At 42.5% G+C, this 24,195-nt stretch overlaps 1 protein-coding gene across 2 annotated transcripts; it reads right to left on the bottom strand.

The window, feature by feature from the left end:
* On the bottom strand, positions 1 to 23,258 carry RUBCNL (rubicon like autophagy enhancer). Of its 2 annotated transcripts, none has more exons than XM_058825714.1 (16): positions 23,195 to 23,258; positions 22,391 to 22,499; positions 20,178 to 20,286; positions 17,465 to 18,130; positions 13,020 to 13,105; positions 9,744 to 9,954; positions 8,733 to 8,837; positions 6,615 to 6,657; positions 6,125 to 6,257; positions 5,555 to 5,703; positions 4,731 to 4,795; positions 3,383 to 3,621; positions 2,542 to 2,603; positions 1,474 to 1,627; positions 1,263 to 1,353; positions 1 to 802 (listed from the first exon to the last, which is right to left on the bottom strand). In XM_058825714.1, exons 2-16 carry the CDS (start codon positions 22,460 to 22,462, stop codon positions 705 to 707), a joined length of 2,283 nt encoding a protein of 760 aa, XP_058681697.1. In that variant the 5' UTR covers positions 22,463 to 22,499; positions 23,195 to 23,258; the 3' UTR covers positions 1 to 704. The 2 variants fall into 2 exon arrangements, with proteins under 2 accessions (XP_058681697.1, XP_058681696.1); XM_058825713.1 differs by lacking the exon at positions 23,195 to 23,258 and adding an exon at positions 23,053 to 23,081.
* Between the last annotated feature and the right edge of the window lie 937 nt (positions 23,259 to 24,195).

Genomic DNA, 24,195 nt, shown 5'->3' with positions numbered 1-24,195 from the left:
TGTATCTCAGTCTGTGAGCTCTTCCATCTTCTTTTCTCCCTCTGTCCTCTTGAGGAATGAGGTGAGAGAGCAGCTGGGTGAAGTGTGAAGAGCACCTAGCAGCAGGCCAAGTTAACTCACCACAAGCTGTTGAACTGATGTGTTTAAAAGAAACTTAAAATTCACTGGTTCACAATAAGCATTTGCCATAACAATTTTAGATTAGCATCTGCCTAAAACTTGCAGACAAGTGTTTTCTATTTATTGTAGAGCTTTTCAGAACGATTTTGTACTTCACCACTTTTTCCCCATTTCCAAAATCAAACACAGGCAAAGACTTCCAACGCCTACTTACTATCTATACATTATCTGCAGAATTACAGAGATGAATCATTTTTACATGAAAAAATACAGTATTAAAAATCTTACATCCAAGGACAAAATGTAGCAACAAAAGGCAGCCCAAAAAATTAACATCCAGTCTGTCACCATTAAGATGAAACTCCTTCAGGGTGAGTTTTCAATGACAATAATGAAAGTTGACATTTGTTTTTTGTTTTTCTGTTTTCTTTTTTTTTTATTTTACCCCCATAAAGGAGACATGCATTAAAAACAGTAATGTCTAAAACAACATTATTTAACACTTTATCATGCACCTGAAGATTTGGCTCTGAGCATCTTCTAAAGCCAGCAGTCAGGGGAACCCAGTTTCACTGGGGCACCAGTCATGGAGTTTCTGAAAGAGTCCTCCGAGCTGAGATCCGCAGACATTTGGGGCAGCCTCCAGACTTGAAGCATGCTTTGTGAAAGCATGTTTTGCACTCTGTTTATACATACAGAGTAGCATTTAGAGGAAAAAATTAGAATTAAAAAAAAATGAATCAACAGCTGTGTTCCTTGAATCGTGTTCTATCATGTACATATCAGCACAAAAGTAAACAGAAGCAGTGCAAGGCTGGGACAAACACCACCACTGTAATAATTTACACTGAATGCTGGCAAGATCTGATAAAACAGCTCTCTCATGCCTAGACCCAAAAAACAGCCTCCCCCATGGTCAGGCAAATGCCTGGTTTTTCTCTCTAAATCCACGGATATGAAACAGCTGCCACAAGCTGATTTTTGAGGATGCATGCTGTCCATGGCTTCCAAATGCACATGCAGGTTTTCAAATATGCATGTTTTCAGTGAAGCTAGTTCTCAATGTTTCAAGTAAGTCTAAATGGTTTCATGCACCAAAATTCCCCCAAGGAAGAAAGAAAAACATTCAGTCTGGAACATACCTGGGCACCTTTTACATTTGGCAGTCTGATATGGAAAGAGCAGGTCTGCGCTCTGACAGAATTCACAGATAAACCCCTTCGCTTGACAGAGCTACAACAACAGCAAAAGGGTTGAATTTAAATATAAGTAAAAATTATTTGGGAATGGCAGCAGGGACATTTCCTTACAGTAGCAGCTGCAAGGACACTAAAAGCCCTGTTTTTTCCTTACCTCACAGCCATCTACATGAGAGCTGGAGGTCTTCAGAATATCTTTAAGAAGGGGCAGTAACTGCCCTCGTTTGATCTTCACCAGATCATCCAGTGAGAAGAGATGCAGCTCCTCTGTCAGATGGCTGGGAACCTGTTCAAATTCTTTCAGTACGCTGCAAAGAGAAATAAAACCAAAATAAAGTTACAAAAAGTTGTTTTTCAAGTGTCTTTCCAGAATAAGCATCTTTCACTTCTCTAGTCACATGGGGATTATACAAGGCAAGTTCCTGCTGTCTATCTCCCCTCCCAGTTTGAAATCACATTAATAAAAATCGGAAGGTTTGGGATTTAGAATAAACTCTCTGCTTCAAACATGCATTCCTCAGGCTTTGGAGTTGCCATACACAGTTACCCCAGCAACCCTTAAATAATGTGTGTAAAGGGCTCTCTCCTGCCTCAGGAACAGTAGGCAAAATCCCAAATAGTATCTAATAAAATAAGCCAGGCTTATTTATTTGCTTTGCAAAGAGGACTTTGAGGGGTTTTATCCTGCACAGGTGACTACTGGGTGACACTATGCTTGTGCTGAGCAAGTGAACACTGAAAATAGAGCTATTGGTGTTTATCACTACTGCTTACTACTACTTTCATTTTAATATTTTTATAAAATAAATAGAATTGAGCATTATGACAGATTTCTGGGAGAAATCTTTAAATGCTCAAGGAAAACTCTTGTTAATTTAAAAAAGCCAACATATTTTTAAAGACAAGTATTCTCAGAGAGCTAAGTATCTTGGACATTTTAAGGAACAAGAACCTAGGAGAAACAGAACAGGAAAAAATACACACCTAACTAAAATGACTCAACATTTAAAACCAAACTATATTACAACAAACAGTTACCACATAAAACTTGTACTTCACTCAAATTTGCAGTGCAATAGAAGGCAGTTTTTTTATTAGAGTTCTCTAACAATCATATCAACTTATTGAAAACTGCACCCAAATGTCTCTAGAGAAGAAGGCTCTATAAGCACATAATGTACATTTTATTAAGCTATTTTTCATGCATAATCACAGTCCATACCTTTCAGCAAACCTGCATGTTTTCAAAAGCTTTTTTAAATGAAAAAGCTGTTCTTGCGCCTCCTAAAAGATGGAGGAGAAAAACAAAGCAGTTTTTAAGTCAAAAGCATTGCTTTTATATATTCCTAAGTGAGGAACACCACCATTTGAGTCTGCAACCCTTTCAAGTACACCAAGCCACACCTAAAAAAAGGGACTTTACACCTAGCATAGCATTAAACAAATGGATTTTCTAATGCAAGAAAGCCAAAAGCAGGCAAAGGCTATTTTTATTCCCTGACAAGTGAAGCAAGTCCTAATGCCAAAACTGGCTGCAGGTCTTGATGCATGCTAGACCCACACCTGTGTAAGAACAGGTAAGCCAGGCAAACTCCCCAGCCAAGAAGGGAACACCTGCCTACTTGCAATCTTCAGCAGAACACTCTTCCTGAAGCTGTAGGAGGTACAGCTCTTACAGAAGGCAAAGGATGTTTCCCCAAATGGCCCACAAAATTAAGGAGTCATTCCAAAATTACAGAACTTTTCAAATAGCCAAAAGCCAGAAAAATGTAAATATTTACTGCTGGAGACCAACTCCCTTATATGCACTAAAACTGGAAAACACTAAGGAAACACCTCCCAAAGAAAACAGGGTTAAGGCGACCTCTGGCATAGGTTGGAAATGCCTCTTTCCTCCCTTCACCTGAGGGAAAAGAAGGCAAGTCCCAGAAGTGGTGATGGGATAAGTCAGAAAAAAATAACCCTCCTCCTTACCCCATACACACACAGGACATCCTGCCCTGAGGACTTTTTCTTGAAAGTCTCAGACGAAGAAATTCCTAATTAAAAAAATCCACACTTACCCTGACCCTGTCCATTTCTTTACTTTTCGTGTAGAGGGTTTTGTTAATAGATGACACATTGAAAATGGGTTGCTGCCATATGCTGTCCAGTAGGTGCTTGGAGAAGTTGCAGACATAGTATTTTTTGAAATCCCACTTTGAAAGTATTCGTGCAGGAATAGAAGACTGGGCATAGCTGTGGCAGCAGTCACAGAAGTACTTCCCCAGGTAGTCACAATAGCGGAGTCTCCTGATATATTCTGCAGGCAGACAGCAATGAAATTCTGAGTATTTTAAAAACTTATGGGACATAACTCTTGTCTGTATGCCTAGTCTGTCTAAATAACTCAGATCTAGTGGAATGAAGCGAAAGGGATTTTTTTTTTGTTTTATTCTTTTCAGTGGAGGGTTTTATTATTGTGGTGAACACATGTACAAGGCTTGTACTTGGCATAAGAACAGAAAGTTTTCCTCATTTCCATGTTTGTTCAACTGATTATAATTATCAACATAACATCTTAGAAAAACCCTGTTGAATTTAACCACAAAAGAAACACTATGTAAAATACACAACAAAAATACTTCCACCGATTTTGGAGTTATGTTGGTACAATGCTTTTTCACATCAAGAGACTTGTGGGGTTTTTCCCAGCTATTACAGCATCTCCTATTTGCTCAACTTAATATGCCATCATAGATTGTTGATACTTTACAGGACCCCACAAATGCTGTTCCTGTGAGCTGACCCAGAGCGAGACTTAAGAGCCTCTTCAAAGATTTCTTAGGTAAGGTCTGTTTGTCAGTTCTGTAAATCATTGTGCTTTCAAGCAGTTCTCACAAAGTATCAGGAATTAAACAAAAAAACAAGAAAGTTTTTGTCATCAAGATCTAAAGAAACAAAAAGTTTTAAAAGACACTCCAAAAGAAAAAAATCACAGATTCCATAAGCTTGTCTACAGTCCCCAGAAAGAGACTTTTGGCAATGTCTAAATTGGCACAGGGAAAGAATTATTAAAAGAAACAACTGGACTATGCAAAACCAGAACTTTCCAGCCAGGAAGCTTGATTTTTTTTGTATAGTTTTTTTCTTTTCTGTTTTATGACTGTTATGAATTTTTGTGGTTTATGAGAAGGATATCTATCAAGTATTGTATTCTGTATTGTATGAAAAATTCCAGACACCGGAAAGATCCCACTGTCTGCTTTACTATTGCAGGCACATCCAACAATGAGACTTTCCTTCTAGCTCAGATAATTTTAAAATTGTAGTACATCTGTGTTGGTGAGGATTATAATCTGGTTAGAGTACTGATAACAGTACAAGTACTGTACTTATTAGGGGTTTCTTGCCAGTTTTGGTAATACTTACTGCTTTCTATCGGGGTTCCACAGCCAACACACGTGAAGTTTTGAGCAGCCACCACTGCATCTCTCCTGTACACAGAGGCAAAGAGTTAGACCATTCAGCACCCAAAAGACAGTTTTAATTAACATTATTCCAAAGTGCAAAAGAGCTAACACTGGCACCAGGGAGAACGTCCACCTCAGGAGCTGCCTCCTAACCCTTCACATGGAGAGATTCCCTAACACTTGTTGAAAGAACTAAATTATTTTCCATTTCTTAATGTGGCATCAGTATCATAGGATTTGGAGAGGGGGAATTCACATTTCCAACTGAAAAAGCAACTGTACCTGCAGCAATACAGGGAACAGCCAGTTTGCTTACTGTCTGCATGTCACAGCATTTGATGCAGGGTGTGACAGCCATTTCCTCACACATGACCTGCTGCCTCCCCCCACTTTCTGAAAACCAGCTATCCATAAAATACTAGCAGGACAGCAGGGAAAGGCCAAGAATATTCTCCAGGTAGTGTCACAAAATGAAATTCTCAGGAGCCAAGTACACTGCCACTGTAACACCAAAGAGTACGTGCATTATCACATGGAAAACTGTACATGCTGTGTTAATCAGGACGTGCCAAGAGAGGGAAAAAGAGGCCATCTGTTTTCCAGTGAGGCTGGTGACAGACACTGCAGAAGGCTGTGCCATGCACCAGCTCTAGACCTGTTCACAGATCATCTGCACATGCACTAGATCTGTTAATCACCCAAGCTCCTTCCATCAGCCTTCCCCATGCTATACTAAATGACAATGCCCAGATTCCTCAAAATTGGAAGGATGAAGTCACTTACTTGACTGAAGGATGAATATTAAATATAATCTGTGATCTTGGTGGGGACCAGCCGCCAGAAGATCCTCTCAACTTGGATATGATCTTTATTTCTTCAGCCAGATTCACACTGGACTCAAGTTCTCTTGGAATCTCTTCTTTCAGCCCAGACTATTGGGAAAGACAAGCTCATTAAGATAACTAGCCCATCAACTGGACACATGTTAAATGCTATAGGAGATGTTTATCTCCCTTTATACTCCAGTATTTTAAAGTTCAGTTTTCACCTGCATGTAGTCCCCACTCAAATTCCCTCATATCAGTCCCAGAAGAAAGCACATCCTGATTGTTCACAACCACATGTTTTACGTGTGCTGAATTTTGCTGGAGAGAGAAGACATTTTCTAAAAATTTAGATAAAGTGAGCTAATAAACTGTAAGCACTCATGTGTATTTGTTTTATTTGTTTTCTTTTTTTTTTTTTTTTTTTTAATGTAGCTTCCTCCTTTCCCTAGCAGCAAAGCAGCTGCAGCGAGACCATGATTATTTGGGGAACTGAATAAAGAGCTCGTTGTTTTCAGATCAGACTCACTCTCTGCGTAGATGAGCTCAGGCAACCAGACAGCTGAACTGCAGAGTCTGTCTGCAACCAGTATTTTCTGAAAGCTCTGCACAACTCCTGGGCTGTTGCTTCAGCAGAATTGCAGCCTGGTTCAAAAGATGATCTGAAAGGTAAGGAATACTGTCAGTGAAAATTGGCAGCATGTGATCAGTATCTCCACTGCCTCCTCTGCACCCAGGAAAAGTTTTCTCCCATTCCTTCATTCCTACTCTTTTTCTTTGATACACCCAGGCCCTCGAAGAGGCACAGACACCACCCTCCAGCAAGACTAGGGGACCAGAGAAATACTGCTAAGCCAAGCACCAGAGACATTTGCTGTCAAGCAACATTCCTTCCCCTTCCTTGAGAGGGCCCAATTTACCACTCCCACAACTTTCCCTGCCCCAGCCAGAAGAACCACCAGAAAGCTGCTCCAGCAGAAAAGGTACAGCCACAGGGCTATTGTAGTAAAGATACACACCTTTTATCAGGGGCAACAGACAGATTTTCAAGGTCTTCAAGTTCTGCAGTAAAGGAGAAAATTTTATCAAACCATTTAAGAAACAAAGCATCTCTTACTTAGCACTATTTTTAAAATACTTTCTGTGCTACCACAGTGTCAGTTTCAAATATATTCATTCTTCCAACACCCTTCCTGGATGTGGGAAATAACCTCAGCCCTGGTTGCAAAACAGGCATAAGGAGTCTTATCTCCTCTGCATATCCCTGACAAGATGAAGAATATTCCCTAATACCTTTGCATCCTATCATCACCATCAGCCTGCCTTCAAGAGCTGAAACGGTAAGGAGAGAATAAATGCCTGCTATTCAAGGTCCAGACAGAAGTAACTCAACAGCACAGAGCCAAGAGAGGACGCATTAGCTATTTTGGACACTAACAGATGTTTAGAGACCCCAGTCATAAACATTCCAGTTAATGCTATAAACATGTTAGTAAGAGGTGAGATTAATGCAACTAAAGGACACACTTCATTATGTCTACATAGACACAATATGCTTGTGCCAACAAGGTGTTCACATTGGTAGTGTTAGTCTTGACCATGCTTATTGCTCTCAAGACAAATGTTTCCCCATTTATACATCTCAAAGTAACTCTTGCTACTAGGAATGTAGTTCTTTTGGGAGCTTGTCCTTCATTAGTAGATCAAGGAAAGATGAGAGGAAAAAATAAATCTCCAAGGCCAAAGAGAACAATAAAAATCCATTTGTTATCAGGAAAAGATAAAACAAAGGTTAAAAGTTGCACAGGCCACTTTTCAGGGTTTCTATTTCTGTATGTGTAAAAATCAGAAGCAAACCAAATGAAACTCAGGGTGTCCTAAAGAGAAGCAAAGCCCATGTAAGAGAACAGAGATATTGTACTCTAGTCCTGAAGCAGAGGGAGAGGCTGCCTAAAACTGAGTCAATCAGTTTCATTAGGAAATTATCATCATGTCCTAAATTCTCTCAAACTATGCTATAGCTGACTGAGGTTGTGCCAGTTTCACACCTTCTTCATGCATGTTCCTTTGGTTTAATTCTTAGACATAATTTTAGTCCATCTGTTGGGTTTGCATGGCAAGATTTTGGTAGCAGGAGGGGCTATGGCAGTGGCTTCTGTGAGAAGCTGCCAGAAGCTTCTCCCAGATCTGAGAGCCAATGCCAGACAGCTCCAGAGTGGACACACCACAGGCCAAGGCTGAGCCCATAGTCATAGTGGTAGTGCCTGTGGGATAACAGAGCCAAAATGGGAGGGAAAAAGCCCTGCACAGCTGCAGCTGGAGAGAGGTGTGAGAGTATGTGTGAGCAACACCGCTGCAGACACCAAGGTCAGTGGAGAAGGAGGGGCAGAAGGTGCTCCAGGAGCCAGAGCTCTGAGCTCCAGCAATTCCCTGGCAGCTCCTCATGGAGGCCATGGTGATGAGGCTGTGCCCGTGCAGCCCATGGGGGTTAATGGGGGAGCAGAGATCCCCCTGCAGCCTGTGGAAGAGCCCAGGCTGGGGCTGGAAGATGCTGAAGGAAGCTGTGACCTAGAGGAAAGAAGCCCATGCTGCAGCAGGTTCCTGACAGGATGTGTGGGAAGCCTCAAGAGGTAGAGAAATCATAAGAGAAGTTTAGCCCAGGAAGAAAGTAGAGGTGTGGTGGAAGGTGCTTTAAAATTTAATTTCTCACTATCCTACTCTGATTTGATTGGCAATAAATTAATTTCCCTACCTTGACTGTTTTGTCTGTGACAGTTTTTGGTGAGTGATGTCTCCCTGTCCTTATCCAACCCCAAAGCCTTTTGTTCTGATTTCCCTCCCTTTCCAGTGGAGAAAGGAAGTGACAGAGTGGTTTGGTGATCACTTGGTGTCCAGCCAGGGTCAGCTCACCATACTCTCAAACCAGCAAAGATATTCTTTCCTAGAAATGAAATCCTGCAGCAGTCTGATATTTCTGCATGTGTTCTAATAAGGACCTACACATACATAACTGTTTCCATTTTCTCATATTATTTCTCCTACAATAACATCTACTAAATCAAGAGAATTCCCAAACAATGGAATAGATTCAACTGAGCAATATATCTGTTTCTGCAGTTACAATTTTAAAGTCTTACCAATAATTACATATTCATCCTCTGAGTCACTGTGGCAATGAAATCTGGTAACCTCATGATGTGATGGTAGGTGCACTGGGGAGCTGAGAGGCAGCAAAGCACAGCCTGCCCAAGACAAGGATAAGATCAGTTAAACTTTTCCAGCATTTATAAGTAGCTGCAATTATGTTTACATTTTTCATCACTTGCCAAAACTTTAGCACATAGACTGCATTTATAGAGCAACTTTAATTGTTTTTATACATACAGAGAGCAGGCCAGTTCTTGGGAGTCTGTCATACAAGTATGTCCCTCAGTTTCTCAGCCAGAATCTTGCAGAGATAAACCCAAACCTTTTATATTGCCAGTGGTCTCTCCCCTTTTCATGTCCAAGAACACCACTCATTCTTCCACAGAATTTATGTAATTTAGACTTTATGTCACTTCAGACTCATGATTCATCACTAAGATCTGTACTACTCAAGAGACTAAAATCCACTTAAAAATGCATGTGCTGACACAAGCATAATAATGCCTGGAGTATTTATTATATTGCCTTAAACTATATGTGAATGAATACTCTGGGGAGTCTCATTCAAACCAATTGCACATTGGTTGCATTCTTCATCTGCATACTGCAGAAGCAAACACAGAAGGAAAGACACAAATGGCAAATACTACCAAAAAAAAAATTTAGGCAGAGAGAAAAACAGCCAGCTACAGGCATGCTCTATGGAGAGTCATGCTTGGCTTGTGGCATTTAACCCTACGTTTTAATTTTAATGTAAAATATGATCATAATTCATAAAACATAGGTGTGAACGACCTATGTGGTGGCCAAAGGAAATATGTGACCCACAGGAAAACACTTGTGGCATAATGATCCTCAATGGACCCAGCTCTCCAGAGACTCAAAGAAGGTGACAGAGGATTTGCTTCCAAGCAATGCCCCAATTTGTTCAGTATTTTCTTGCACAGAAACAAACAGCAAAGGCTTTAAAACAAGGTTACATTCTAAATTAAGTAACTTGCCTTCATAACCACTGTCTGAAGAGGTAACAGAAGAATCAGACTTCTTCACTCCAGGGTAAGAAGATAATTCTGAGTCAGTGTGATAGCTGCCATCTGATCCACTTGTTTCCTCCACACCCCAGGACTCTGCTTGTTGTTGGCTGAGGATATTACATTTCATTTTTTCTAGTGATGCTATAATCATGTCTGCAACAAAGAAGTGTGCATTCTCCTGGACACGACATTGGAACACTCATTAGTACACAGCACAGCTGATATTTAGTTAAGATGAAGTAAAATGTATCATTTTCCTCCCACACTTTTTCAACTCTATAAATAAAAATGTAAACCTGTCTGCCCTTTTATTTAAACTCAAAAACACCACCCCAAGGGCAATTCAGGAACAATATGCAAAAGGCAACTGCCTAGATAATTGTTTCACCCTTGATTATAACATCCAATCTACTTTATCTTACCCATGTATTAGATAAAAATGAACCTGGTTGCATGACTAACTGGTGTATATGTATGTATTTCAGAGATGCAGTCTTCTAGTTACACTGCATTATTTAGTATGCAAGTAACCTATTTAATATGATTTAATTTCAAGTCAATGTGTATGAGCAATTTTGCACACAGGCTAGCTGGAGAGGGCCAGAAGTGAGAAGTTTTGAATGGAGTGTAGATCTTCAGGTGGTGGGAAGTACAGGAGTTGGTAAAATGTTTTCATGTGTTAGGAGTTAGGGCAGTGAGGTGGGAAATATGCAGTGAGATAGCTTACATGGCAAATTCAACCCTACATAGAAAGTCTGTGATAAGAGTAAGTGAGAACCTGGTTCCCCTGGGCTTCCCACTGCCTTAAATAAAAGGCAGCTGTTTCAAAGCTTCACTGTAGCATTTCCAAATCAGACAACACTTCCTTGTGATGTCTCTTGCCATCTTGCCTGCCCTGGTCACCCATCCTCTAGGAAAAGGGACCACTGAGACATACACACACACCTGGGGCTGCTTTCCTAAATCACTGCTGTATCCCTTGCTTTCTGAGTCTAACAGAGCATCCCACCACCCCACCTGAGCTACTGCTGATGGTCTGGGCACAAGTCCCACACCAGCCTCAGCTCAAAAGTGGATACATCATGGAGAGGTAGTTGTACTCAGGCACCAGGGTGGTAACCCAGAGACACCCAGGATATTCTCAACTGCCATGTGCAAACAAACTTACATCTAAAAAGCTGTGGCAGTATCCAAGGCTAGAAATCCTTGAGTGCAGGATGATTAAAGCTTTAAAAAAGTGGCTTATGCTCAGAAAATTGTACCACTCAATATCAGTATTCATGATATCCCCTCAACTTGCATGGAAATTATGAAGAAAGACATCAGTGTTTAGGAATAGCTAAATCTTAATAAGCACAACAGACAGCACAGCTTTCTTACTGCTCACAGACAAATACATGTAGACAACATTAATCTCAGCATCAGAATGCACCCAAGTCTCTGTGGGTGTTTGGAGAGACTTATCTTTTTCCTACCGCTAATTAATATGACTTGCTTGGTGCCCAGTTTCCCCAGAGACAACTTTCAGTGAACTTCAGGAGCCCAGGAGTTTGCTATCCTTCCATTAGCAAAGAAATAATTTAAAAGCCTTTTTTCCTTTTGGGAGTTATCTCCTACTTTGAAGATAGGAGTCGTCTCAAGTTAGTGGCAGAACACAGCCTATCAGCATGCCCTGCTGATAAAAGCAATTATGAGTTTATCTGAGAGAGCTGCATTGAAAAACATGAAGCAGAACACACCTGTACTCAGCATGACTATCAGCTTTCAGCTCTGTTCTACTGATAGCTCCCTCGCCCTGCAAAGCAGACCCAACTCAGCTGTGACACACCAACCTTCTCATTTCTGTCCTCTCCCACTAACATCAGTGGAAAGTCCCTTTAAGATTATCTGACCCATTTCCTTCCTGGCACACAACTGCAACTGCAGGACCTACTGACACCACATGTACCTTAACTTTCAGTCCTAAAGTTGAAAGAGATTATTTCACAAGCTGAAAGTATTTGAAATTTAGTGGGTTTTTGTTCTTTGGGTTTATTTTAAAGGCAGCCTTGCTCATAATTAAGCTTTTGCTATCTTTTAACTTGTAATCACATCAGCCCCCAATCTCTGCACAGTAGCAGTAGCTGATAAGATCTTTATTCACTCAACACTCAGATTGTGGTTTCTAATCCAGATACCAGCTCACTGGTCTCCTGGTGTCTGAAAACTAATTACTTTTGTTTTAGGTCCCACAATAAAGATGGAGAAACATTGTCTCCTTTTTGAAACACCTTTCATAAAAAGCAACACAAAAAGCTAGTTCAAGTTCATTGAGTTTTGGTGTGTGATTGAGTGGATTTTGTTGTTTGAAATGTACCATATGGATGTTGAGAGCTTCAAACCAAAGGCAGAACTTGCTCCTCTGGTAAAACCAGTGCTGTGCACAAAGATGGTGATTACCTCTGGGGCCCAGGACATGGGACCACATGCACACAGTCCAGCAAAAAAATCCCCTTTTCTAGGCACATTTTTAAAGCTCTTTTATGTTAAATCCTACTCATTACAATCCATTAACCCCTCTTTTTCCACTGTTGGGAAAGATTAACATTTAGCACACAGACTTATGTGTGACAGCTTTAACTCCTCATCTTTAGCTCTATTTACAGGCCTGAGTGGACTGCCTATCTGGCAACACACCTAAGACTGTTTGAGGCCCTTATGAGAAACTGCTTGAATTACTGCAGCTCTTAAGAGTTATTGGTATCCATACTGTAATTCTTTCACAAAAAAATCTAACATGCTTATCATCAGCACACACAAAAAAACCCCCATCCTCTCCCCATCTTTTGATAGCAAAAGCATGAGGTAAATCTTATACATACGCGTGCATGCAGCTGCAAGAACTTCTATGTAACATATTCTAATATAACTTTAAAGTTACTAATGTTAAAGTTTGCTTTCAAGGAATGTGTGGGCAAATGATGGAATGAAAAGCAGAAACATACATTGTTCCAGTATATATTTCCATTACTTAAAAATAATTAAAATATTTAATAATTGGGTCAAGAGTAGAAGGCAAATTATGAAATAGGCATTTTATGTTTGTAGATTCACCCATAGAGGGCAAGAAGAGGGAAAATAGAGTATTTGTAAAGATTAGTACATCTATCAGGAAGTTCTTTTATTGAGAAACACCTCTCATCATTTGGTTTTGCCACAATAAAACGTAAAAACCATGATGATGATAGTACTTGATGTCCTCACCTTTTCCACATCCTCTGGAAGCATGCACACGTCCTGCAGTGAACGATTCAAGGGTACAGCACTTATATTCAAAGGAGAAGTAGAACCTGAGGGTATAACAAGAACTTTTATTAGTTACTTTCTCTGCAGCTCCCACGATGCATGCTGGGACTTCCAGAAAGCAAAGCAAGGGTTTTTCCCCAAAACTGAACACCACTGGGGCTGGAGGCTATGGTAGAAGCTACTAAGGCAGAGAAAAATGTGAGAAACACGCTGGCATTTGACCTATTCTGGCAACATGAAGCATGAACATCAACTACCAGAGAAACACAGTTTAAATGCTGTGCTGTGACAGCAGCACTGCACTCCCACACCAGCTCTCTCCAAGCTACAGCCTGAGCTGCTGGGGACAACCACAAACAGAACCTGAGGCTGGATTTGCAGCGATGCTCTGCAGTAGGTGACACAGCCAGCTAACACTGCACTCTGCTCCTTCCTTCCCAGCTCCTGGAAGAAACACAAATCCCACTGCTGTCTGCGCATGCAGAGAGATGCACCTTAAAAAATTCCCCATACCACTGCTGGCATTGTGTTTGCAAACACTAAGTTTGGAAAACATTTTGCCATTATGTTTCCATACCCCGAGGAAATGTCCCTCCTGCTTCCAAATGCAACCCATACTGAATGGTACTATGTCCAACTGTGGCATTAGCCACAGTATTTCTCCCCAGAACTGCAGGTTTTTTTCTCCTGGTAGTCTCTGATGAGTATGTGAAATAAATTTTATCTCTTTTTCCCCAATAAGAACTTTTCACTGTACAGCAGAGAACACGTCAGGTTTTTACTGGGGCTTATTACCTCTTCCTGGACCTTGAACTCACAGAGTTTCTGTTTCACCCTCATGATGTTCACAGGATAAAACAGACCGTATGTGCTAGAAAAGGGCCACCACACAGACACCATTTACACACTTTGCAAATAGCACACTTAATCAATGGCTTTTTATTTTTTAAAAAACGCCCCTCCTAAATTGGTTTAAAAGCCACAGGCTAAAAAGTTCCCACAAAATATGATCATAATTTATGTAAAACTTTTCTCCAACTGAGGGACACTGACTCTCAGGCCTGGTTTGGATTATTTATGTTGCTCTACCTAGAGAAACCACATTATGCTGCCCTGAGCATCGATGACATCAGGCAGTAAAGTCAACACTGCACTTGAGCAGAGCGACACAGATGGAGAGTTTTTGTACAGAATTATTAATACCTCCATTGTGTACACCATGAAGGAAAAACAGAAAGGCTGACAATGTGACTTTTCAAAACACATTTAATGGCCTAATTAAGTTATTTTCATACCTACCTGATGATTCATCTTACTAGGTAAGCTCTATAGCTTGATAATAGACTACATTCTCGTCAGTTAAGATAACAAATACTACTCTCTAAACTAAAAATAATAAGCAGAAATAAGGAAATGGGAAAATTATTCCTTTCTCTTTAAAACATAGGACCCAATTCATCTTAAATATAATTTTGAAATCTAATGGGAGCTCTCTCCTTTGCTTACCTCTTGCATCCCACTTGCACCATTAAGTAAAAAAAGTGTAAAAAAAGCACAGGGAAGGAGCCCAGCACTTCAAGCAAGGGGATGCAACTCTGGGTCTGATGCAGAAAAGTTATCTGGTTGCCCTTCTGCTCCTGAGCACTGTTGCCTGAGGCTGCTGGGGCTGGGGAAAGAGCCCTAAGAGCCAGAGAAGGAAGTGACTTTGATGTACATAGAGGTTAAAAGCAAGAACAAGCTTATGAACTCAGTGACACGCCGGCCACAATAAAGCCCCCAGAAAACACTAAACTCAGTCACAAACTCTTCACTAACAGTGACAGAGCCTTTTCAAAAGGTTGAATAAGGGCCATTCTCTGGTAGCCTCAAACATATGAACACAGCCTAGTAGGAATTTCAGGGGACCAGCAGAAAATCCCACTAAACAAAAATTATATTCCACTGAAGAAGAAATTTTCCTAATTTAAGTGACATTACATAGTTTTCTTGTATCTTGTGCATCCCTCAGCAATTCTCCTGTGAGAAACCATCATCTCTAAGACAGCAAGTCAGGAAATCCTATTTTGTAATTCCTGCACTCAAATTAGGCACTATATTTCTTGTTTTTCATTTTGCTATTCACTTTTCACATCCTCATAGTACCAGACAGTGCAAGAGAGAATGAGATCTCATTACCCAAGCTACCTAGTAGCGAGTCAATGACTAAAAGCAACAAGGAATGAAGAAATGCAGAAGTTTTCACTTTGTACAGAAAAGGCCTGAGTGTAAGGCAGGCAGAACATACCACATCACGAAGTGTCTATCAGGATCCTGCCTCCTATGAGGAATATCTTTCAGTAAAATCAAGGATGCTCTTCAATCACCTGTCTGCCACATTCCTTGCTCCCTTTGTTTTGGAGAGCCAGCAGCACTAGTACCTCAACACAAGCTTGTGACACATCCGCTCGTGCCAGAAGGCCGAGTCACACACGATGTATTTGTTCTCCTACACGTGCCTCGCTGACCCTGAGAGCCTGGGCTGTGTTTTCCAGAGCCAGCTCTCCAAACACGTGTCACTGGCCTCAGCCAGCCCCAACTGCCGGGTGCGGTTTCCTTCTCCCTGCTGGGCACTTCTCGAAGGCATGGAGCCAACGCAACACCCAGCAGAAGGAAACAGCCACAATCGTCACATACTAGCTGATGACAGCAGCCTGTCCCAGATGACAGAGGTGTTACTAAGAGCACACAGTCCTGCCGTGGCATGTGCCTGTTTGAGACCCTGCTGCCAGCTTAGACCTTGGAGGAGTTCTGGGTGAATAGCTAGAAAGGATCAGAAACTGGAAGTGGAGGTCAGTGGAGTGTCACCGTTAGGACTACTACTGACCAAAGGGAGAAGAAAAAACCCAAATCGAAACAAACCAACAAAACCTAGACACTGTATTATTCTTTTATAATACAAAGGCAGGATGAACACTCCCTGCTCTTTGCCTTTATTCCAGCAGAAAAATCTGACCTGAGCTGCAATATTTTTATGAGGCTCATAATCTATCATGGAATCATAGAGGGGTTTGGATTGGAACACCAGTTGAACATCACCTTGTTCCAAACCCCTTGCCATGGGCAGGGACATCTACTACACCAAGTTGCTCAAAGATCACTCACTAGACCAGGTTGGTCAGGACCCCATCCAACCTGGCCTTGAACACTGAAAGGGATGGGGCATCCACAACTTCCCTGAGCAACCTGTGCCAGTGCCTCAGCACCCTCATAGTAAAAGATTTCTTCCAAATATCTGGTCACTTTTCCTAATTTTTTTAAGACTCCCTCTAAGTACTGGAGAGCTGCTACAAGGTCTCCCTGGAGCCTTCTCCAAGCTGAACAACCCAAGCTCTGTTTTCATAGGAGAGGTGCTCTGTCCACCTGAACATCTTTGTGGCCCTAAGCTGAGTCCTTAAATACCACTAACATCCTTTATAAACAAACCCAAAATGCTTCATCTCACTGTACCAAAGGCTGCTCCTGTCAATATTAGGTGTTAAACAGGAGGGGAGTGTTCTGCTGCCTCAGCCAAAGGGCAGGGACCCCAGCCTGCAGCCCAGGAAGGCTGGCACACCTCATGGAGGCCCCACAGCCCAAGGCCAGGCCAGCTGCTCCCCCAGCCATCTCAGGGACACGTGCTGAACTTTCCCACTGAACAGCTCCTCACCTACACTGCCCAGAACCCCCTGACACTGCAGGGACAGAAGGCACCCTGCTCAAAGGGCACCCTCTGCTAGCAGCCCTCAGCCAGTCCTCTTCACAGACAACACAAGGGATTTTCCATAAAGCTGGAAACTGGTGAAAGGTATAAAGAACCTGTTTTACATCAGATGGGGGTTTGTGTCTCCAAAACCTCAGGGCACTTGCAAAGGAGAATAGGAAGAACAGTCCCACTCCAGAACAAGTCAATTTAGTCATAATAAACTGGATGACAATGCCCTACCTCCAAAACCCCAGAATCCAAGGACTTCCTCTCCTCCAGCTGCTGCCAAACACAACACAATACCACACACACCAATGAATCACTACCCAATCCATGCTATCTGCTGTTGGGAAAAGGGTAACAGTGAAGACAAGACAAAGTTGGTAGAAAGCTCATCCAGTGGATGTTCTACATTTCTCACAGCTCAGCAACTTCTACGTTTTACCTAAGCTGCATATTACAAAAGCATTTCTGCATCCTGAGAGACGCCTACTGCAAAAGCGTAAGCATCTCTCATTTTACCAACCACCCCTCAGGTTCTCCTTGGTTTTTAAGCTCTTTCTCCTCTGTCTTCTATTTTGAGTGACAGCATCTGTCTTATTTGCAATCCCCATAAATAAGGCCCACTTCAATTACACCTCTTGGCAAAGATCTTACACCAAAAATGCAGCCGTAAAGTTACCTGTTGGATTGACTGGTTCGGACTGGGAAAGGCCACTGGGAGAATCGCTCTCGTGGCTGCTGAGAGGCACAGGCTCCACGGCACGAGGGTATTTCACTAGATCTGCTTTACCAACAGCTGAATCTGAGAGCAACCTTGTGAAAGCCAAGTCTCTTTCAGGGGAGACACAAGATTCTTTTCCAGAATGCACAACAGCGGATGTGACGGTGCCTCCTGTTAATGTCACCTGGGTAAAGCAGTCACGCTTCAGAGGGGACACGCTTGAAAGAGTGAAACCATTCAAGGAGGAAGCAGCAGGATCTCCATCAGCATAATGGGGACAAGGGAAAGTATCCAGTAAAGGTTTGGGGGAATCACAGTCTGAGTTGTTCCAACACACCCGGGGCCTGGTAAACCGGATATCTGTTTGTGTACAGGCAGTGCTGTGATGTGCAGAATCGCTGTCGCTGTCATCATGGCTGTCCCCGGTGCTGCTTTCTTCCCACTGCTCCACATCACTGTCAGGATGCTCAGCTCCCTGCATTGTGCTCTGCTTCAACACCAAAGAGGGCTTCAAACCAGATGCATTTAAAACAGACATGAGAATGTCTTTGATAGCTTCAGCACTGCCTGGGTATGATCCAAAACTTCCAGCATGTCCGATCACGGCTGGCCTTGAAGATTCATCTGTTCAGAAATTAGAATAAAACAAGAGGTTAGGAAACAATACTAAGAAAAGATTAATACACAATATGAATAAAATGCATAGTATTTTTTACACAGGTGAGAAGACAGGACAGCTGAATTCACTCACCACTCGCTGCTGCCTCTTCCTGCAAAAAACCTTTTGCTTTCTGCACTCAGGAAGCAATTCTCTCATTGATAAAGGCTAGGTAATAAACCAACAGTAAAGTACTCTGCTGCTATCCAAACACAATCAGCTACGACTTTATTGGTGACTGATTGTCACTGTGCTCAAAAACATCACTGTTCTACAAAACAGGATAACAAAACTATTACTAGTACAGGTACTAATCCTATTGCCAATAGAAGGGAAGATTACATTATAGAAAGTCACATGGAAGATCAATAGAGCAGAAAGAGTAACAAAAACTACACTCAGTAATACAAGGTCAGTGTGCTTGTGTGTTTCAGTTCAGGCAGACTGGAAATGGCTAAAGTAAACTTCAGTCCCATTACTCATGGCGTGGCAACACTTCGCCAAAACCATAACAAACTTAGCCCTGTCACACCAATATCATTAGAATGCCTCTGAAAGAATGAAAAGCACTGCCAAGGTCCTATATGATCTACTGCATATCTCAGTTCAACAGAAAATGGAAAAAATGCTATTATGGCAGACATAGCAACATTAGCAGGACCCAGAAGCGTGCACCACAACCAGTAGCTTTTGAAGAATAAACTGAAGTCCTGTACCTTGAACAAAACAAACAAAAAACCCAAAAATAAACAAAAAAAAGCCTCAGAGGAACTGCCATAATCCAAGTAATTGAGAGATTAGACACAAAGTCTATGTTCAAGAAGAAACCATTGACTACAGCAACACAATGAAGTTAATAACAATCTCCTTTGGGGAAGATAAGTCAGTTGTAAAATTCTAAGAATAGATACAATCAAGAAGAATCATTTCTAGCACAAAGAACTCCTAGTTAGGACCATAAGGATTGTTAAACACTGCTGGTGAGAAAAGGAAAAAGTCTTGCAGACTCCAGACTTTGCCCAGAGATTGCTCTCCTTGGACATATCTCATTGGAAAACAGTAAACTTCTCCATAAGTCTCTCACCTGGAAGCCTACATGCACGCAAACAACATGATAAGTTTACTAAAGAAGGGATCAAAACCAAAACAAAAAAATCCAATGTATTTTGGAACAGCAAGTCCATATAAAGACCAGTGCTCATCAAGAAAAAACTGGAAAAAAAAAATCATCATATATAACCAAAACTGCAAGAGCTGCTAGCAAAACTAACCTAGTAAAGCCAGATCAAAATCAGCTAGAGTATGTCAGTAATAGGGATCAGTCACCTGCCACTTACTAGGACAAAGCTCTTGCAGAAATAGAACAAAACTGCACATTTTACTGGCTGCACTTGCAAACAAACATCTTGCCAATGTAGCCAGCCATGGCAATATAAGGACAGAAATGGGAAAATTAAAACTAGCTGACTTTCAAACAAATACATTTCAAACTTTTCAGGGAAAGAAAGGCACTTTAGAAACTACTGACATTTCAATTGCACAGGAATACCTAAATTTGGGCTGCAAACATCATCTTCTCTGTGCAAAACATGTAGTGTTACAACAAAAAAATTGTAAAATTTTATGAGCTGAAAGAGGCCTCAAAGATCAACCCCCTGCTGTAGGTGGGGACACCTTCCAGTAGGCCAAATTGCTCGGGGTCCCATCCAACCTCACCTTGAACACTTAAATCGAGAGGGCATCCACAGCTTTTCTGGGCAACCTGATCCACCTTCACATGCAAATGTCAGCATTAACTAAAACAGCCAAACTACCATTAAAAGGCAAAAACCACCCATACTTGCAAATTGCATAATGTATTTTGATGTTGTACCACCCTCAAAGCCAATAAGCAAGGAACCTCTTCAAACAAACTAAACTTGTTTAGTATACACAAACACCAATAGCTTTTGCTAGCACTACAAGCACCAGCAAAACTCCTGAGGGAGGCAATTTGGGACAAACTGGCATTACCTGAGAGAACAGAGATTTGAGGTGTTGGAGCCAGGCAGCTAATCCTCACAGAGGGATTTGAAGAACATGCCGAGTCAGTGAACGCCACCTTTAGGCTTTCGTGGTTTAACTATAACGAGAACAGAGAGGCAGACAATTTGGTTATAAGATAACAGCACTCTGCTAATGATACCCTCAGTGTCACAGTCATCCCAGCAGGAAGAACACTTTTCTGAAGCCTGCTGACAGTCACCTAACCACTGCCTACATTTCTGGCTGCCTGGAAATCTCCCTAGAAGCACACACTGTCTGAAGAGCACTCACATCTCAGCTCTGCATCTCTCATTTCACTCCAGAAGGCAGGTGACCAAAAGAAACTCTCCACAGCAGGAGGATTAAGCATGTGCATAAGGCACAAATGAAACAAAATGCTGAATAGGATGCCTGTGTATCTACCAAAACAACGGCAATGGAGTGGAAAAGAATTCAAGGAACCAGCAATCTGTATCTGGAAGTATTGGCCGTTTTAGATGTATACAAATTATAAGCTAAATCTTTGAGGATCCAACTCTACAAATATCTGGCCCATGTGCTGCTTTATCTCCCAGCTCTAACAACTGGGAGCAAGTGTGGTCATGTCACCTAAATTGATAGAACACAGTACATGTGGTTCATGTCAGCAATGTGACTGACCCAGCGTAATGCAAGACGTGACACAGATAGATAGTACTCGACCTGGCATAGGAGCCTACCAGTATAAGCTGACCAAAATTTTCAATGCATCTGAACTGCCTAAGCAGGTTTATACCAGATCAGCACTTCACTTTTTGCAGTCACAATGCTTCCAATTCAGTATTTCTACCCTCAAAGCTGGATTTACCATACTGTCAAACCACCGTAAGCTGAACCAGGGAAACAATTCAGTGCCAATTTCAACAAGAGACTCTGATACACTCAGGACAGAAAAGCAACAGGTATCCTCCCTAAGCTCATAAATTCCTTGTGAAGATCTGAAATTTGTCCCCCACCTCCCTGCTGCCTCAAGTATGTGATGGACCTGCAGAGCACATCACAGAAACCAGGGAAATGAAAGGGATGCCTTGCTCCCACATGCACATCATTAAAACGCACTTAACCAAGGTGTTGTGCCTTCCCCCAGATCAGTGAGAATGTCTGCACACTGAAGCACAACCAGGACTCCTCTCACCCTCCCCTGAACTCTGTGTTCCCATAAAAAGAGAAGGGAGTTAAGGTGTGCTGTCCTCAGCCACCCCAGGCTGTTGACATCTACACTTCCTACGTGGAGCAGTGAGGTGACTCAGAGTACAGCTTTGTCCAGATACCCTTCCTTCAGACTCACGGAAAGCAGAAGAAATTAAAACCCACAGAGAATTTCCCTTTTAACTGAAGAATAATGTTTCAAACCAAAAATAGTATGTTCAATTGAAAATATTTAGCATTTGATTATGCCAGTGCTTAGAAAAATACTCTTTTCAGTATCTGCTAGTGTTTTCTATTTCCCCCCCGCCCCGTACTTCTTTAGAGAAACTGGCATGTAGGCAGGCTTTATACACATAAACATCATATGGTCAAAACTGTTTTTAATACAATTAACAAACTCTCAGCAATTAACAGATTCTACCTCTTACGATGCAAACATCCCAACTGCCCAGCAAGATAAATACAAGTGCTTTATCAGTAAGCATAGCTGTTAAGGGTGCTGAGTTTTAAGACTTTTATCTTTGTTTTTAAACAATGCTCCCATCTCTCAGCTCTTATCCGAACGGTGTGAGAATTCAGGTACAATTTCCATTTACTCTCCAGATGCTACGATTTCAACTAAATCACAGGGGAAAAAAAAGCCACATAACTGTCCCCTCCAATAACAGCAAAAAAAAAAAAAAAAAAAAAAAAAAAAGCGATTAAAGAGCAGTGATAAGGAAATACAACAACAGAAGCACATGGAAAGCACAACACACTGCCAAAACAAAACAAAACAAACAAAAAAAAAAAAAAAAAAAAAAAAGAGATACAATTTGACATCTTCCTACTATAAAAGAAGCCTGTCTTTTCCTCCCCCACCTCAGTATTGGGACTGTGGTTCCCAAGTTGACTCTACCAGCATTTAAAAATAACTTACTACATCCACTGAAACTAAAAGCTGGTTTTTGATCCAAAACCCCCCTGAGCTAAGAGCACACTGAGCCAACATTCCGAGGTCTCCCTTGCCTCACCTTCTCAGAGCAGGGGTGTTTGAAGACTTCTGTTCTGCTGAAGCTGGCGAGCGCTACTGCATGGAGAGACATGATGAGAAAGCTTTCATTTTTCGGTGTAGTTAAGTACCTGGAAGCAATAGACAGAATTACAGTCACCACTACGTTATCCGCGCTTCTCCATCTGTTTTGCAGACTCCACAGTTAATATTCTGAACTATTTTCCCTCCCGACTTGGCACGCTTAGAGAAGCTCACCGAAAAGCAGAGCTCAGCAACAATGGAAATGTGCTTTAAAAAAGCGCCTAACTCAGGGACGGGGGAACGTTTGTTTGCCTGTTTGCTTTTTAAGTAACACAACAGAAAAGCCTTCCACATGCATAAGAGGAAGATTATTGATCTGTGGTCTTTCACAGTAAAAGGAGGAAGAGAGGGAGCGGAGTGGGCACAGCGAGCTCCGTGCTCCGGCTCTGCAGCAGAGGCTGCACCCCCACGCCGGGCGCCGGCCAGGGGCAGGGGGGCAGCGGCGATGGCAAACGCCGGCGATGTCCCTGCTCAGGGCAGGGCTCTGCTGCCATCACGGCTCGGCAAGCTGAACCCGGAGGGACACCCCGGCACCTCCCGCCGCCCCAGCAGGCACGGACAGCTCTCCCCGCAGCCCCCGGCCGCGCTCCCCGCTCCCACCTGCGACCGCGGCTCCAGCGCCTCACGCCCGCCCGGCCGCCGCCGCGCCGACGATGCTGAGGCCGCCTCCTGCCCGCTCCACGTCCCTCCCTCTCCCTCCCTCCCGGCCCGACTACCCTCCCTCCAGAGGCGGGGCCCAAACCGAAGAACGCCGAACAAATCTTTAACAGCGAAAAAAGCGGCTGCGGAGGAGTAGCGCCGTGGCTTTGCGCTTGTCTGGGTTGGAGAAAATGAGGCTGAGGGCCGGCGACCTCGTTGCTCTGTACATCTTCCTGAGGAGAGGGAGGGGCTGAGCTCTTCTCGCTCAGCGACAGGACGCGTGGGAATGGCTCAAAGCTGCTCCTTAAGTTTACACGGGACACGGGGACTGTTTCTTTGCGGAGAGGAACGGCGATCCTGGAGGTGGTCAGTACCCCAAGGCTGTCCGTGTTTGAGAAGCATTTGGACAACGACCTTATCAATATGCTTTAACTTGGTCAGCGCTCAGTTACTCAGGAAGTTGGGCTAGGTGATCACCTTAGTATCGCACAACCAAACAAACCCAAGAGGAGTCAAGTGGGAATGAATGGAGGGTGTTCTCTCGGTCGGTGTGAGCTGGGGTGGAGTACAGTGAAGCTTCCAGGAAACATATGGAGAGCAACTCAAGGATCAGCTGTACCCGAGGACTTGCTAACTGGCTGATTAGAAGTGCCAGGTCCATTCTCACTGAGCTTTTGGAAAAGAATTGAGCCATCTGCCAGGCTGATCTACGGAGCCAGCTGCCCTAGCAGGCTCAAAACTAGCAGGCTGTAGTTCCTAGTAGCCAGTCTGAGCTAAAAATAAAGTGAAGGAATGCTGAGCTGTATTTGTGAAGCTAAAAAATTGCTGATTGTTCATAAAGAGCAAAAAATATGTGCAGGAACTTAGGAAATCGCAAATCATGAGGAAGTGGGAAGGAGAGAGAGTCCAGATGGTACCGTGCAGAAATAAGTAGAAGCAGTAAATAGAATGTAAAACAGAGCTGCAGCTGAAAATGTGGCTTTCAGATGTTCTGCAGTAATTGTCTCCTTTTTAAGCACAAATGATGCCTGAGCCAGTAAACGGGACAGTGGAAATGGGCTGTGGAAACTTAGGAGGAGCTGCTGGCCACGCTGCACAATTGCC

Source organism: Ammospiza caudacuta, chromosome 2 (assembly GCF_027887145.1).
Source record: "Ammospiza caudacuta isolate bAmmCau1 chromosome 2, bAmmCau1.pri, whole genome shotgun sequence".
Taxonomy (NCBI): Eukaryota; Metazoa; Chordata; class Aves; order Passeriformes; family Passerellidae; genus Ammospiza; species Ammospiza caudacuta.
This window is presented reverse-complemented; position numbering and strand designations above follow the sequence as displayed.

Excerpts from the sequence above, each read along its gene's own strand:
- RUBCNL (XM_058825714.1), bottom strand. The coding sequence starts at position 22,462 with ATGTCTCTCCATGCAGTAGCGCTCGCCAGCTTCAGCAGAACAGAAGTC. Across the intron at positions 13,106-17,464 it reads CGAACCAGTCAATCCAACAG|GTTCTACTTCTCCTTTGAAT; the intron begins GTAACTTTACGG and ends TTATACCCTCAG. Across the intron at positions 5,704-6,124 it reads TGAGCTCATCTACGCAGAGA|TCTGGGCTGAAAGAAGAGAT; the intron begins GTGAGTCTGATC and ends CTTTCCCAATAG.